The 17,981-nt window shown below is 40.9% G+C and overlaps 1 protein-coding gene across 1 annotated transcript in view; it reads left to right on the forward strand.

The window, feature by feature from the left end:
• BMPER (BMP binding endothelial regulator) overlaps positions 1–17,981 on the forward strand; it is a 351,352-nt gene that overhangs the window by 221,110 nt on the left and 112,261 nt on the right. Inside the window, exons 10-12 of the mRNA XM_073630479.1 lie at positions 1,059–1,163; positions 12,315–12,360; positions 16,530–16,859. Coding sequence (XP_073486580.1) covers positions 1,059–1,163; positions 12,315–12,360; positions 16,530–16,859 — 481 coding nt within the window. The remainder of the gene's footprint in view (positions 1–1,058; positions 1,164–12,314; positions 12,361–16,529; positions 16,860–17,981) is intronic.

Genomic DNA, 17,981 nt, shown 5'->3' on the forward strand with positions numbered 1-17,981 from the left:
TATCCTATCTCACTCTTGACCATGTAACCCATGCGTGTGAATTTTTCTTTTACTTATGAAAGCTTGGTGCAAGCCTAATGTCAATAACATGCCATGTTGGTAATGCAGCCTGGTGTCACTGTAGGCCTATTCAGACCAAAGTCAAAATCAGGTTACAAAAGTTTAGAAGTATACAAAACACATACAAGTCTATCAAAAAGGGGCATTTGGTACATGCGTCTATTGTCCACAAGAAGACTAAACCTAAATGGTATATTGAGCTAAATAGTGCTTGCTATTCCACTTACTTAAGTGTTTGACACCTGCCATACAGCCAACCCCTCTCCATTCAACTGGTACAGAGGACTAAAAACTCAAGTGCCGCATTTGTATATACCTGGCATAAAAGTGTTTATGAAAATTAGAGCTAAGAGTAGACTTTGTGTACCTGGGATTCAAGTTCCTTTGTTTAATTTTCACAGTAACTAATATTGAATGGTAGATACAAATTGATTGCCAATATTTTTCTTAAAGTGAATGTGTGCTTTGTCTAGGAAGAGCATAGCAACAGGTCAACTTTAATGCAGACCTTCACAGATGCGTTAACCTACATTCTTTTTTCTGTGTGAGCTAAAAGTCACTGGACTAGCTCATAGGACTATGGACCTCCCTTCTGACAGTGCTGATTAGCCCTGCGCTGTCACCTAGTCCTCCATACAATGATGCTACATTGAGTAGTGGGAGGGGAACGAAGGAAAGATGTATACTGCTGGGGATGGGGGATTAAAGCAAATCTTTTACTTTGCCCATTCAGCTTGCTATAAACCAGACTTGGGTCTGGTATACATTGTTCTGTGCTAGACGTGTTTAAGAACACATCACTGGGGCTATTGTTTTTCTTCCGGCAAAACTTTTAAAGATGTTTTTTTCATAACTCATAATTTATTTTATACACTGATACAGGCCCACTGGGGATGAAATGATTATTTTTCTCCTGTAGTTTGATACATGACCGGGATCATTTGCTGTTGAAAGCCACAGCTGATGGCTGCATTTTTTTTTTTTTGGCTTTTCTGCAGGATGGAGAAATGTGGTCCTCTGTCAACTGCACCATCTGTTCTTGTGTGAAAGGCAAGACAGAGTGTCGCAAGAAACAATGCATTCCAGTCCACAGCTGCCCCCAAGTAAGTATTCCTGTGTTCCTGTATTCCTGTGTCATTTCACAAGTCTGTGCACTTAAATTACTAATTGAGGCAAACTTCAGTAACCTCTCTGTGTAACAATTTATAGTTATTTCTAATAATCCTTTATTACAATTGAGTCTTTAACTTTCATGGATAGTGAAAAGTAGAATTAAGCTCATAATAAAAAATTTTATATTTTGCAAATTACAAATCTTTAGATATGGTGGCTGCATTTGTTTTCTTTTTTTTTAGGGTTTTTCCACCTGTGTTCACCTGATGTTCTGACCAATAACACACCTGCGGCATTAGCATACCTCCACTCTGTATGAAAGAGCACAGGGGCACAGCAGACAGCAACATTGTTAACCTGGGCTGATTTACAAATTGAAGCCAAACTCTAGTTTATACTTCATTTATAAAAGCAGTTACAGCAACCATTTTTTTTTATTTTGGTTTTACATGATTAAAAAAAGCTGATCATTGTAAGCACCCCTGCCAGTGCTAAATTGATTATCTTAAAGTGACACTAAAGTCTATTTTTTTTCTTCTTTAAAAATAACAAACATGTTATACTTACCTCTTCTGTGCAGTGGTTTTGCACAGAATAGCCTAGATCCTCCTCTTTTCAGGTCCCTCGCCGGCGCTCCTGGTCCCTCCCTCCTGTCGAGTGCCCCCAGACCAAGCAGCTTGCTCTGGGGGCACCCGAGCCACAGCTTTGTGTGTCTATTCAGACCCGGAGAAACCGTTCGCCCCCCTCTCTCTCTCCTTATTGGCTAACTGACTTTGATTGACAGCAGCGGGAGCCAATGGCACCGCTGCTTTGTCTCAGCCAGTCAGGAGGGAGTGACGGCTGAGGCACTCGTGCAACATCGCTGGAAAGAGATGGGGCTCAGGTAAGTATTAGGGGAGCTGCTACACACAGAAGGTTTTTTATCTTAATGCGTAGAATGCATTACGATAAAAATCCTTCTGCCTTTACAACCACTTTAAAGAGGAAGTAAACCCTGATGGGTTTTACTTCCTCTTCTGCTCCCCGCAAGGCCTGCAAATTAAATCATAATGAGCTAGTATGCATTGCATACTAGCCCATTATATGACACTTACCTGAAAACGAAGCCCGCGCTGTCCCTTGTGCAGGCCGTATCCATCTTCGCCCCTCTTCCTTCCAGGACCGCGGACTCTGGCTCTGTGACTGGCCAGAGCTGCGTAACGCCACTCTGGCGCATGTGCGTGGGAGCCATCAGTCATGGCACACGCTGGGGGAAGAAACGGCACGGTGGTCCGTTTCTTCACAGAGCACGCCCCAATGATGACATCGGCGCACTACAAGTGAAATGTCTCCTAAACGGCGCACGTTTAGGAGATATTTCCACTACCTATAGGTAAGCCTTATTCTAGGCTTACCTGTAGATAAAAGTAAGACAAAAGGCTTTACAACCACTTTAACACTCAACTGATACATTTGCAGGAGAGCTCGTTCTATTGAAAAACAACAGACTTACTGGCCAGACCCCATGAAAATGAAAGAAAACAAGCCTAAAAAAGAAAACGAATGCAGCCATTACATCTAAGAGTTAGTAAGCTGCAATATAATAAATGTTTGCTTTTGGGTTTTATACCACTTTAACTTACAGGGATAAGTAGTATGTTCCTAAAAGGTCAACATGCATATCATTAAAATATATGGAAACACTACTTGTTATGAAAGAATTAATGTACCTTCGTCCTATTACTAATTAGAAATTTGGACAGTTGTTGAGGCAAAATGGACTCTTGTGGTACAGTATAAACTTACAACAGTCAATTTACAAAAATATATAAATTTATTATACACAAATACACACATCATAAGAAGCCTTCAATAATAGATACATTACATTAGATGCTGCTAATCATGGAGCATCCACTTGTCTGACACAAATTGGAAGAACCTAGATATATATAATAATGATCCCGCGCTGTTACACATAGAGATTTGTTCTTCCAGTGTAATTTGGAAGAACAGATCTCCGTGTGTAACAGCGCGGGTATTATTGAAAGCTTTTTATGATGTGTGTATTTGTGTATAATAAATTTATATATTTTTGTAAATTGACTATTGTAGGTTTATACCGTACCACGAGAGTCCATGTTGCCTCCACAACTGTCCAAATTTCTCATATTCTCATATCATTGAGTTAAAGATATTCATATACAGTAGTATCAGTGTCTTGTAGATTGTACATCATAAGGAAACTTTGGGAGTTTTTGGTTAATTGTTATTTTTCATTAGAATTTTTAATATTTGTGTAAAACTTTTATTTTACAAATACGCATTTGATACTTCCATGTAGAATTTTGGCCAGTGTATCCTGGGCTGTCTAATAAGAGAGTGCAAAAGTAAGTCTGTACTTGTTGAGTGAACCTGTAGACTAAAGATGTAGAGCAGTGGTGGTTAACTTACTCGATATAAGGGGCTGCAGGTGTGGTCCCTGACATAAGGGCCACACGTTACATTAACTAGATGTAATGCTACAGAAGACTATCAAAAGACTGTGGGCATACTCCAACTGATTATCAGGTAATGATCTAAAACTGTGGGCATACTACAGTAAATGATCAAAAACTGGGTGGGTGTAATAGAATAAAAGATCTTTAGATAATCAGAGACTGTGAGCATGCAAAAGGACATAACTCACTCACTCACAAGTGATTTGTGCTCCCTATAATCTCCTTAAAAATTGTGCAAAAAAAAGTGCAAAATTGGATATTTCTTTATTATTCATTAAAAGACACAGGATTCTGTTATTCTGATGCTATTCAATTATATGCAGCTATCTACAAGAGAACTGGATACTGGCAAATAGAAAAGCTATTGGGCAGCCAGGTATAACACCTCTCTTAGTATGCTTCAGGTTTTGCTAGTGTCCTAGAAAGATGGATGACTTTTCTCTATTGAGACGAGCTTTAGCCCTTTTTCAGTAGTCATTTCGTATGTTGCTTGAAGTTCATTAGGGGCACAGATACCACTTCTGTGTTTGTGATCTAGCTTTTCTACAAAACTGAAGCATGCTGGTAGTAGGAAGGGTTATATCTAGCTGGCAAATTGTTTTTTGTTTGCTAGTGGCCAATCCACCTGTAAGCCACTGCATATAACCCAAATACGCTATGTTACCAAATGTATTGGGATGCCTGCCTTTACACGCACATGAACTTTAATGGCATCCCAGTCTTAGTCTGTAGGGTTCAATATTGAGTTGGCCCAACATTTGCAGCTATAACAGCTTTAACTCTTCTGGGAAGGCTGTCCACGAGGTTTAGGAGTGTGTCTATGGGAATGTTTCAACCAAATTGAACTCCTTTGAGATTAATTAGAGTAAAGACTGAGAGCCAGGCCTTCTCGTTCACATCAGTGCCTGACCTAACAAAGGCGCTTCGGGAAGAATGGTCAAACATTCCCATAGACACACTACTAAACCTTGTGGACAGCCTTCCCAGAAGAGTTACATTTATTATAGCTGCAAAGGGTGAGCCAGCTCAATATTGAACCCTACGGACTAAGACTGGGACGCCATTAAAGTTCATGTGCGTATAAAGGCAGGCATCCCAATACTTTTAGTAATATAGTGTATCAGAACTGAATCTTGTGTCCCTTAATGAACTTCAAGAATAAGATTTTACGGTAATTACAACAATCCTGTTTTATTGTATAAAGATCCATTGTAAAAGGTCAGAAAAAAAGTACATTAAAGGAGAAAATGAAAATCTGCAGGTCACCACATGAAGCGGACATTGGCTGAGTTTTTAAGTGCTTTTAGCTTTTTGCAGTTGCTGCAATTAAGGGGTGAAAAGCCATAGATGTCCTGGATTGTATTTTTTCTTTCTTTACAAAAAGAAGAAAAGGAAATGGATAGTACAGAATGTCTCAAAAAATGTGAAATAAATGAACCATTTAACTAGCAGAAGCAAATCTAAAGATGTTTTTTTCCTACACTGTGAGCAAACAACCAAGCATGGAAAAAAGTACTGGCTGCTGGTTCCACACAATAAATATCAAAGGGCTACAGTGCCTTGCAAAAGTATTCACCCCCCCTTGGCTTTTTACCAAGTTTGTTACATTACAGCCTTTATGTTTTTTTAATCTGAATTATATGTGATGGATCAGAACACAATAGTCTAAGTTGGTGAAGTAAAATTAGAAAAATATATACATAAAACATTTTTTCAGAAATAAAAAAATGATCATTGGCATGTGCATATGTATTCACCCCCTTTGTTATGAAGCCCATAAACAGCTCTGGTGAAATCAATTACCTTCAGAAGTCACATAATTAGTGAAATGATGTCCACCTGTGTGCAATCCAAGTGTCACATGATCTGTCATTACATATGCACACCTTTTTGAAAGGCCCCAGAGGCTGCAACACCTAAGCAAGAGGCACCACTATCCAAACACTGCCATGAGGACCAAGGGACTCTTCAAACAAGTAAGGGACAATGTTGTTGAGAAGTACAAGTCAGGGTTAGGTTATAAAAAAAATCCAAATCTTTGATGATCCTTAGGAGCACCATCAAATCTATCATAACCAAATGGAAAGAATATGGCACAACAGCAAACCTGCCAAGAGACGGCCGCACACCAAAACTCACAGACCGGGCAAGGAGGGCATTAATCAGAGAGGCAGCACAGAGACCTAAGTTAACCCTGCTGAAGCTGCAGAGTTCCACAGTAGAGACTGGAGTATCTGTACATAGGACGACAATAAGCCGTACGCTCCATAGAGTTGGGCTTTATGGCAGAGTGGCCAGAAGAAAGCCATTACTTTCAGCAAAAAAACAAAATGGCAGGTTTTGAGTTTGCAAAAAGGCATGTGGGAGACTCCCAAAATGTATGGAGGAAGGTGCTCTGGTCTGATGACTGAAAATTGAACTTTTTGGCCAATGAAAGAAAACGCTATATCTGGTGCAAACCCAACACATCATAGCACCCAAAGAACACCATCCCCACAGTGAAACATGGTGGTGGCAGCATCATGCTCTGGGGATGTTTTTCAGCAATTGGGACTGGGAAACTGGTCAGGGTTGAGGGAAAGATGGATGGTGCTAAATACAGGGATATTCTTGAGCAAAACCTGTACCACTCTGTGTGTGATTTGAGGCTAGGATGTAGGTTCACCTTTCAGCAGGACAATGACCCCAAACACACTGCTAAAGCAACACTTGAGTGGTTTAAGGGAAAACATGTAAATGTGTTGAAATGGCCTAGTCAAAGCCCAGACATCAATCCAATGGAAAACCTGTGGTCAGACTTAAAGATTGCTGTTCACAAGCACAAACCATCCAACTTGAAGGAGCTGGAGCAGTTTTGCAAGGAGGAATGGGCAAAAATCCCAGTGGTAAGATGTGGCAAGCTCATAGAAACTTATCCAAAGCGACTTGGAGCTGTGATAGCCGCAAAAGGTGGTTCTACAAAGTATTGACTTTAAGGGGGTGAATAGTTATGCACATTGACTTTTTCTGTTATTTTGTCCTATTTGTTGTTTGCTTCACAATAATAAAAAAAAATCTTCAAAATTGTGGGCATGTTCTGTAAATTAAATGATGCAAATCCTCAAACAATTCATGTCATTCCAGGTTGTGAGGGAACAAAACACGAAAAATGCCAAGGGGGTGAATACTTTTGTAAGGCACTGTATATGCAAGTATTGGGCTGCAGATTGAGATCCAGGGACCTGGGGGAGGGGTTATGTGTGGTTATAGGGGTGGTTATAGGGGTTATAGGTTCTGCTATTTTGGCCTTCATAACACAGCAATAAACAATCTTAAAGTGTATCCAAACCCCCAAGAAATCATATATGGCACTGTAACAGTCCTTAGTCCTGTGGTGGCTGCAATAGTTAAAAATTTATAGAGGTATTTCTTTTATTTTCTTCAGGTGATTCAAGCACGTTTCTCACCATACTCTATCTATGGCAGAGTAACATTACCACCCTAAGCTGCTCCTCTGATTTGGACTACAAACACCTCCCCCTCTCCTTATCTCCAGTACAGATTGTTAGTTTGCAGAAAATATCTTTGCAAGCCAATAGCATCATTTGAGTTTTTGGTTCAGTACACGTGAAGTTACATGGACAAAGATTTTCATTTAGGATCAATGTGTATTTTTCAGTCCTTACAGAAAATATATGTAGCCTGAAAAAAACAAAACAATGCAGCTGCCACATCTAAGGATTTGTAAACTGCAATAAATTACATTTTGGTTCTTGGGTTTATACTTGGCATTGGGTTTATACTATACTTAAGCCTGGGGTACCAGACTCACATCTACCTGCAAAAGAGTAAATATAATGTTTCATATTTATATGACTAAAACTAATTAAAACACTCAAAGATTGTATATTTTTTTATACACCATAATAGATAAGTAAAGAAACATATATGGAAACCCCCAATATTTTTTCAGCCTTAGTCAGTGAAAGACAATTCTTCTAACATTGTCAGAAGCACATTGGTTATACAGTACAACTAGATGCTAGATACAAACTGGCTACACTTTATAGTAACACATTTAAAAGTTTTTAAAAGGACAGCCAAATTCGAAGCCAGTTCTGATTAATTCAAGCCAGATAAAGGTTGGTAATAAAATGGAGATTACAAAAACAGGATGTGTGCACTCCAAATGCCCACATGTGCTAAGAGATAGAAGAATCTGCTCACTTCTTATGTGACTTAAAATCCCTATTAAAATCACCAGGTTATACAGTTCTTTCCACCTCCTAGGTTAAAGGGGTTGTAAAGGCAGAAGGTTTTTTTATCCTAATACATTCTATGCATTAAAGTAAAAAACCTTTTTGTGTGTAGCAGACCCCCCCAGCACCCCCTAATTACTTACCTGAGCCCCATCTCTCTCCAGCAATGTCCATGAGTGTCTAAGCCATCTGGGAACAAAAGATTACAGCGCAGACATACAAAAATGTCAGTTAAAATCCTACAAGGTTATTTAAAGCACCTGAACATAATAAGCAAATAAGCAAATATGGGGATTTGATTACACCATATGGCCATACAGTGCTTAAGCCCACTACTGCATCAAAGTACCCCAATGGGTCCTACACTATTCATAGAATGAAAGATCCCACTTCTCAACCATGGGAGAAATACACTCCTCTTTATGGGAGAACTAAAAAGACTCCTCCTATAACTCAGGTGGACACTGATTAGAAGTACTGGTGGGGGATCATGGGGTGCTCCATCCCAAGGGGTCTGGTCAGGACCCATATAACAAACAAAGACTTGGGGGGCATACCCTAACTACAGTATGCATCTTGTTAAAGATGGTCCTGCTTAAAGTCCAGGACACTCCTCCTGATTGGCTGAGACACAGCAGTGGCACCATTGGCTCCTATGGCTATCAGTCAAAGTCAGTCAGCCAATCAGGGGAGAGGGGATGGGGCCAGGTCAGGGCTCCGTGTCTGAATGAACACACGGAACTGTGACATGGCTCCATTGCCCCCATAGAAAGCTGCTCACTGTGGGGACACTCGATAGGAGGGAGGGGCCAGGAACAGCAAAACCAACTGCACAAAGTAGGTAAGTATACCAGGTTTGTTATTTTTTTTTTTTTTAAACAAGACTTTACAATCACTTTAAGCCTGTTTAGGTCTTAAGAAGACAGGTTCTTGATGATAGAACATCTGAGATACAGCAATAGGCTGAACCCATGCTGCGCAATCTGTGGCCTTTTAGTACGTGTTGTGTAGTCCTTGAACTCCCGCAGTAAGCAATGGGGGTTTTTAAAGCTAATAACTTCTAGCAATCTTAGGTAACATCCCAATGCTCTGACTGGCTCCTGCAACATCTGCCCAGTCTATAATTCTGTAATGCATCCACAGTGTATGACCATTTGCTGAATGATGTTCCCAATCTCTAACAGCTTTTGCATATACTGTATATTGAACTCAATTTCATAGAAGCTTGAAAATTATCCCATGCAGTGGAGCTGCACCCACACTGCAACAGTTTATTGTGAAAACACTGTCTCTACTGGAGGTTTGTGTTTTTTTCTCCTGCTTGTAGAATCAGCTCAATGTTATCCTATGTGTTCATGCACATAAGGACGTTATTTTTTAAGCTCAGCATTTAGAGGCAGAAAAAAACCCTTCTGGTTTGCATTTTTGAGAGAAGCTTTCAAGCAGAAAAAAAAAACTTAACGCTTATAAACACTACTAAATGCTCCTAAATTCTGGATTTAGGAACGTTTGTGTTTTTAAGTGTACATTGAACAATTAGCAGAGGTGAATGTTTTGGAAAAAAAACACTTGTAAAAGCAAATGCCCAAAAACTCTCCTAAACTCTTGTGCAATATAAGCTACCATGAGCATTTTTTTCTGCCGCTTTTTCTGCCAGAGGTTCTGGCATTTTTTCTGCTGCTAATTTGCATGGACCCTCAGATCTCAAGGACTTGTTAAAGTAGATTTAATTACCTCATCCCCCAATCATCTGCACTGCTAGATCCACCCTTGCAAAGTCTTCTCCCTTATGCTCCGTTGATCTAAGGTCCTGACATCATCAAGATCAATGCAGGGTTCATAGCATGGGATCAGGTAAGTAAAAATGTTTCTCCTCTCCTCTAGACTAGATGAGCAACTAACGCTTGCAATAGTGGTCCAGTCCCACTGCAAGGAATCATTTTCAAGTTTCCTGGAGTTGGGCTTTAGGTGGAATCCATTGGTGATATCAGGAGCCACAGCTGAGGACTCCTATCCATAGTAAGTTGACCACCAGTGGCCTAAACACATTCCACTAGAGTAAATACAGGTGATACTTGAAAAATAGGATACTAGTTATGTTTACAGAATACATGTTTTCTTACTTTACATCAGTCCAGAAAGACAAACTTCATTAAAAGAGAAGTATGGGATTCATAAAAAAAAAAGTTTAAACACACCTGGGTGGATGCAGCATTGGTTCGATGTTGCATCTATCCCCTGCTGCCTCTAAGACCGAGAACTGAGTGATCAAACATCGCATAGCTCTTGGTCTTCAGCCTGCAGAGAGTGACTGCTGTGCCCCTCCAGGGCTCATGGAGTGCCGGGTTATGAAGGGGGAGGTAGCGGCTGGCTCAGTCTCTCAGCAGCTTGCTGAGAGGCTGAGCCAAGCTGCTTGTCCAGGCATCTTGGTGGATCCCAACCATATGAACTGGCTCTGTGACATCAGCCGACAGCAGGCTTTGGCCTGCTGTCGGCTGAAAACGGGTCGCCGGAGTACGGAACAAAGCACTCCTGTGATCCATAGGAGAAGTACAGCCAAAAAAGCTTTGGTTCTACTTCACCCTTAAGGTAACGTGTATATGGGAGATATTACACGCATCTTTGCTTAGTTATGGGTTCCTAATCATGCAGTAAAATCTCAATGTACCTGCATGTACTAATAAAGGTAGTTACATACAGTTTTTTTCGTAAACAGCAGCTGCTCTAATACCAAAGAAAATAAATTGCAACATTGCAAAAACAAACTGCAACTTTAGCTCTTATTTTTAGTTCAGCAACAGAGCAGCCTATGTGTACTGTATACAGCATACAGAGCCATCAATAAAGGTGGTTGTGTATATGTGGAGCATAGCTGCAGATTGCCCTATTTTCAGGTTCCCATGCAGGAGTAAAGGGGCCCCTTTGTGCTCATACAGCGATGCAAACTTTTAATTTAGTATCTTCAGCGCAAGAGGATTTTGACTACTTCTCAGTAACACATGTTTCATACTTTGCTAGTTGTAAAGTCGATAATTGCAGCTTTTCAACTTAAATGTCTGTTCTATAGTCTATACTAAGGTCAAAATAATAAAATATAGTAAAAGCAGAAAGGTAACTGATTTAACTAGATTCCACTGAGCTCAATGAAGACACACAAAGTATTTTTTTTCCTGCATATCAATAGCAGATTTCAATAGTTTCTTTTTTTCCCCAGCCACTTTAGATCTATACTAGAACTCACACTCATAAAAAAAAATGTGGGCTTATTGGAAACATTCACAGAAAAGCATGAAATGCTATCACTTATTAGTCATCGACGAAAAAATACATTGTCCTAGATAAAAAAAAAACGAAAGAAAAAAAAATTAAATAAACACAGGGTTTTAACAGCAGGTTCTAAATGACTATTAAGTTGATCCATCAGGTTTTTATAGCTAAGTCTTCAGGATGGATATGAATGCAGCCAAACCAAAAAGTTGTGATGTAAAATGCACATCTGTACATTATTACAAATCAAAAGTTGCCTTTTTAAATTTGGTGCCAAACGAGGCACAAAAAAAAAAAAAAACAACAGCTGTTTCTGTTGCACAACCAAACAAAGGCCTAATTAGTCTTGCCTGAAATATTTTCAGACATAAAACTGAAAGGCTCATAAAACTGTAAAGTCTGAAACTTGGTCTGATTAGAAAGACTCTAAAGACTTTTCTAAGAAAAAAATTGGATTATATCACTTATTGCGGTCCTTGAGGATTCTGCCCTATTGACTAACATTTGCAACATATTTGATATAATAATGGCTACCTCCTTCTTTTGATTGATTATATGCTCCTTCCTAAATCTGGCACCAGAAGATACATTGGCTCAACCCACTGGGCAGTCAATACATGATTAAATTTGAGTGGAGCAATACAATCCTGGTAGGGAGGCCACATTCACTGACAATGAAGCTACAGCATTGTAGAACTATTCTTAGCTGTTGTCACTCCACACAAGCAGGGTGATTGTCTGTATATTGGGACAACATTTTCCAAATTCTGTCAGACATTTTTGTGTACCATAACTGAACTAACTTTATTGAAAGCCAAAATAGTTTTTTGTTTTGGATAGGGTAGGAAAGTTTTACTACCCATGTCAAATTTGTATTGTTGTCTATGTCCCTGCTAAAGCCTCTCTATTTCTCCTGGTGACTATTAAGTGATGGGAATCCAAAATTATGCAGTTCTCACCAGAGCAGAAATTAAGTGAAAGTCTTCCATTGAGGACACCTTTTCTGGTGGCAATTGTCTAACAGCAGATTTTCTCTCACTTCAGAGATATTTACTCTCATTTTCCTGCTTTTTTCCATGGGGATTCACCTTTTGAAAAGGATTACCCTCCAAAGAGATTCTTCCTGACTCTTGTGCTTTGTTTCTGTGTTTTACAGGGCAAAATGCTAAATAGAAAAGGCTGCTGTCCTATTTGCACTGAAAGTGAGTAAGTTAATTTTTACTTTTTATTCATTGTGACTTTTTAGAGTTTTACATTGCACCAGTAACTTACATCTTGGGATGGAACTGGTAAATGTAGTTGTTACATATTTGCATGAGGTTGTTGGAGGCAAACGGCAAGCCATTCTGTCAGGCAATGTCACTGTACACTATGTTATCGCCAAAGCTTGACTGCCTCTTCCTACTTTCTGTACAGTCCTTATGGCCATAGAGGTTACTCATTATAGTGATGGGCCAATACTAATGTGTGAAGACAAATTTCTGTGGTAAGCTCTGACACTACTCAGAAGTGTTGGCGCTTTGCCTATAACAAAGACCTGTAATTTCCTTTAACAGGAAGGTTTGCAAGGCTGGTGTAGGTTTTTTAATGTACCTCTAGGTGTCTGCAATTCATACTTACAGCAGTTTTTCCCTCTTACCCCAATGACAGTGTATCTTTACTACCTCAATACAGGGCACTTTCACCCCCATCCTGCCCAGGCCATTTTTGAGCTTTCAGCACTGTCGCACTTTGAATGACAATTGCGCAGTCATGCAATACTGTACCCAAATGAGTTTTTAATCATTTTCTTCACACAAATAGAGCTTTCTTTTGGTGGTATTTAATCACTGCTGGGTTTTTTTATTTTTTACAATAAGAAAAGAAAAAAGACCAAAAATTCTGAACATTTTTTTTTTTTTTTTAGTTTCTGTCAGTAAATTTTGTAAATAAGTAATTTTCCTCCTTCACTTATGTGCGCTGATGAGGTGGCACTGATGGGCACTGATAGGCTGCACTGATGGGCACTGATGAGGCGGCACTTATGGGCACTGATTAGGTGGCACTGATGAGGAGGCACTATTATGCCGCACTGATGATCACTGGTAGGTGGCACTGATAGGCACTGATTGGTGGCACTGTAGGGCACTGAAAGGCTGCACTGGTGGGTGGCACTGATAGGTGGCACTGGGGGGCACTGATAGGCAGCACAGATAGACAGCACTGATGGGCACTTATGGGCGGCACTGATGGGCAGCACTGATAGCCATTGATGGGCAGCACGGATGAGCAGGCACTGGTGGGCACTAAAAGGCAGCACTGACTAGCACCAGTAATGGCATTGATTTGGGTCACTGATGGGCACTGATTTGTGGCACTCATGGGCATTGATTGGTGGCACTCATGGGCACTGATTGGTGGCACTTCTGGCGCTTTACTGTAATCAGGGCACTGATGATCAGTGCCCTGATTACCAGCCCTGTTTTCCCCTGCAAAGAGAGGCCGCTTATCGGCACTCCTTGCCACACACTCTGTCAGTGTGAGGCGAGGAGAGCCGATTACCGGCACTTCCGCATTTATATGTGACCGACTGTGATTGGACACAGCTGATCACATGGTAAAAGAGCCGTGTTAGTGGCTCTTTTCAGTGATCGGGACCACACTATGTCCTAGCAACACGGCACGGCTGCGATCATCGAGCTTCTCACCCCTGTGGGCAATACCATTCTGGTGCGCCGTCATATGATGTCCACCCAGAACGAGAGCCGCACCATCCCTCCGTCATTTGACAGTGGGCGGGCGGCAAGTGGTTAAAGGGGTTGTAAAGTCTAAACGTTTTTTACCATAAAGGAGTTGTCAAGGCAGATGGTTTTTTATCCTAATGCATTCTATGCATTAAGATAAAAAAAACCTTCTGTGTGTAGCAGCCTCCCCAGCACCCCCCAATTACCTACCTGAGCTCCTTCTCTGTCCAGCGATGTTCACGATCCCCTCAGCCAACCAGTACACTCCTTCTGATTGGCTGAGACAGAGCAGAGGCGCTATTGGCTCCCGCGGCTGTCAATCAAAGTCAGTCAGCCAATCAGGGGAGAGAGGCGTGGGGCCAGGTCGGGGCTCCGTGTATGAATAGATACATGGAGCTCTGACGCAGCTTGGATGACCCCTGTAGCAAGCTGCTGGCTGAGGGGCACACAAAGGAGGGAGGGACTAGGAGCAGCAAAGAGGGACCTGAAAAGAGGAGGATCCGAACTGCTCTGTGCAAAACCAACCGCACAGAGGAGGTAAGTATAACATGTTTGTTATTTAAAAAAAAAAAAACGAAACGAGCCTTTACAATCACTTTAATGCATTCCTTGCATTAAGGTAAAAAATGTTTAGATGTTAGTATCGCCCCCTCAGCCCCCCTCTTCTTACCTCATTCGATCCAGCGCCATGCACATTTGTCAATCTTTCTTGCCCTGTGGCCCAGTCTCCAAAGGAAGGGGATCATGCTCTCCTTCAGTATGTCACAGTACATGTTGACATTCATGGTTCTCTCAATGAACTGTAGCTCCCCACTGCCGGCAGCCCCAGACCATGACACTTCCACCACCATGCTTGACTGTAGGCAAGATACACTTGTCTTTGTACTCCTCACCTGGTTGCCGCCACACACACTTGACACCATCTGAACCTAATAAGTTTATCTTGGTCTCATCAGACCACAGGACATGGTTCCAGTAATCCATGTTCTTCGTCTGCTTGTCTTCAGCAAACTGTTTACGGCCTTCTTGTGCATCATTTTTAGAAGAGGCTTCCTTCTGGGACGACAGCCATGCAGACCAATTTGATGCAGTGTTTGGTGTATGGTCTGAGCACTGACAGGCTGACCCTCCACCCCTTCAACCTCTGCAGCAATACTGGCAGCACTCATACGTCTATTTCCCAAAGACAACATCTGGATATGACGCTGAGCACATGCACTCAATTTTTTTGGTCGACCATGGAGAGGCCTGTTCTGAGTGGAATCTCTCCTGTATGGTCTTAGCCAATTCTTTTTTTCAGATCCTTAGCCACCCTAAAATGCAGCTTTTGATGATCCTATTTCAACTCAGCAGACAATTCTGCCAGTGGTTTAAATATAAATCTACATACAGTGCAATTTCAAATCCTGCCAGTGTATTTTGTTCTCTCTTCATCTCTGTGATTTTGCTTAGTGCAAATGTTTTGGTGGAGAACAACATTTTCAAAACCAGATATCTTATATAAAGCTAGAATTGGGTTGCCCTCCATTGGATTGTTCCCATACAATTGGTGCCTAGCAGGGTTGTAGATATTTTTTTTTTCTGGGGGGGGTCAGCTCTCTCAAACTGCAAGAGCGACACAAGATGGTGCCCCTTGCACCTGCTTAATAAGGTTGGCTATGGGGGTGTTTTTAAAGCAGTGGGCCTGTGTGCAAGATCATATGTCTCCTGCACGTGTAAAAGAAAGTGCGGCGTGCAAAGCGTGCAATGGCAAATATTGGATGTGATTCTCATTGCACTAAATATTGGCTGTGGCTTTAAGGGAAACAGAGTTCAAGGGTCAGTAGTAAGTTCAGAGGACTGTAGTAAGTGAGGCAGAATTCAGGGGTCAATATTAAGGGGGGGGGACTTTTTTGAGAATAATTATGGTTAGACAGGAATTCCACTTTAAGAACAAATTAAAGAAGATACCAAACATATAGGGAGTGTATTGTTTCCAAATGAGTCAACATTTCCAGTGTGACAAGCAGGGTGAAATGAGATATGCGCTGGAGAACGGAGAGGAAGTTTTAGGTGGGTAGGAGAGAGGTGGAATGAGGAGGAGGTGGGTGGGAGTTGCTGTAACCTGGGGGGGGGGTTGGTGGGTGACAGGGAGGCGCAGTGATTAGGAAGGGATGAAGGGAGGTGCCATACCTGGAAGTGAGAAGGTGAGGTGGTATGGGGGGAGGTGAGGTGGTGTGGGGGAAAGATGAGGTGGTATGAGGGGTAGGTGAAGTGATATGGGGGTAGGTGAGGTAGTATAAGTGCAATGGGAGGGTAGGTGAGGCGGTATGGGGGTAGGTGAGGTGATATGGGGGTAGGTGGGGTGGTATGGGGGTAGGTGAGGTGTTATTGGGAGGTATTTGCAGTTTGGGGAGAAGGTGAGGTGGTGGTGGTGCGAAGACATTTTTATAGTTACTGCCACCAGCAGGATAGTCAGCTCACCTAAGTCCTTCAATGCCGCCATTCTGTCTGGATAATCTCTGCACCCAGAGCCTGTTCAGTGTCCCAATTTCCTGCCTGCAGTGATATCATTTTTCAGAAAGACCTTGTTTTTTGAAAATGCTGCAATTATATTATGTGATAACGAAACACTATGCACATTAATTATAATTTATTTCTCAATACAGAGCCTGGTGTTTGTACCGTATTTGGAGACCCCCATTACAATACTTTCGACGGTCGGACATTCAATTTTCAAGGAACTTGTCAATATATTTTAACCAAAGATTGTTCATCTTCTACCTCGCCTTTTGAAGTTATAGTAAAAAATGATGCTCGCCGCACACACTCTTTCTCATGGACAAAAACTGTGGACCTAGTGATAGAAGGAAGCATCATTAGTCTTCAACAGCATCTTACAGTTAAATGGAATGGAACAAGAATATCACTGCCCTATGAAACACCTCAATTTTATATAGACTTAGATGGTTACCTTCTAAAAGTCACCACAAAAGCAGGTAAGACTTACATATTATCTGTAACTATTGTATACTCTGGACCGATTTAATAAAGAAGTTGAGATCTGTCACTGAAAAAATGTGAGTATTCACTTCAATTATCCAATCATGTGAAAATCATCTGCGAACAATAATTTGTTTTTCCCGTGATTGGATAATTGAAGTGAATATTCACACGTTTGCCAGTTATAAAAAAAAAAACTTTTTTCGTTATAGAATGAGTCTCTAAGTCTGAGAAATGAGTAACCATGAAATCTAATATTTTTTCTTCCTAAGACAGATTATTTTTTAACAGAGTGAAAATGCTAAAGAATGATTCACTGATTCTTTTCAAACTTTTTTTAGCAAAATGTCACTCAATTTAATTTTTGCTTTATTGTTTTCTTGACTGTCTAAAACTTTAATCAGAAGGGGATAACTTTACAGCCCAACAAGACCACAAATTAATTTAATTACACACATAGGAGGTAATTAAGTAAACGTTCTATCATATTTCCACTTCAAATAGCTAATTCTTTTGAGCAGACAAAAGCAGTTTTACCATGATTCAACTTGCAGTTTTAAGCTCAGACTCCAATATAAGAAAATCAGTCAGTGTTGATGGGAGCCATTAAAAGTTCAGTTTAAAGTACATATACAATTATAAGTGTATTTTTTAGGGTTCTGAATGCATTATTTTGTTACATTTATCCTATTTGATGGAACAGCCTTAAGAAGTTTGAAGTGGTTCCACTGAATTGTAAAGAGAAAAAAAACTTTACTCAGCACAGTGACTAAGTGGTTAGTATTTCTACCTAGCAGCACTAGGGTCATCAGTTTGAATCTCAACCAGGACGCTACCTGCATGGAATTTTCATGTTCTCCCCGTGCTTGCATGGGTTTCCTCCCACACTCCAAAGGCATGCTGGTAGGTTATTAGCTCCTGTCTAAATTGGCATGCCAAATTGCAGCCTATTGCCAGTAACGGCTCTGTCCCAATCGATGCGATGCTGACTTTGCAACGCTGTACCGATTTCCAAAAGAAGTTCCTGCACTATTTTTGGCGACTGGCAGCAATTTCAATATACATCTGTGCATGAACTTGCACAGATGTCTTTCAAATGGCCCTGAACTCACACTGAA

Source organism: Aquarana catesbeiana, linkage group LG05, assembly GCF_042186555.1.
Source record: "Aquarana catesbeiana isolate 2022-GZ linkage group LG05, ASM4218655v1, whole genome shotgun sequence".
Lineage (NCBI taxonomy): Eukaryota > Metazoa > Chordata > Amphibia > Anura > Ranidae > Aquarana > Aquarana catesbeiana.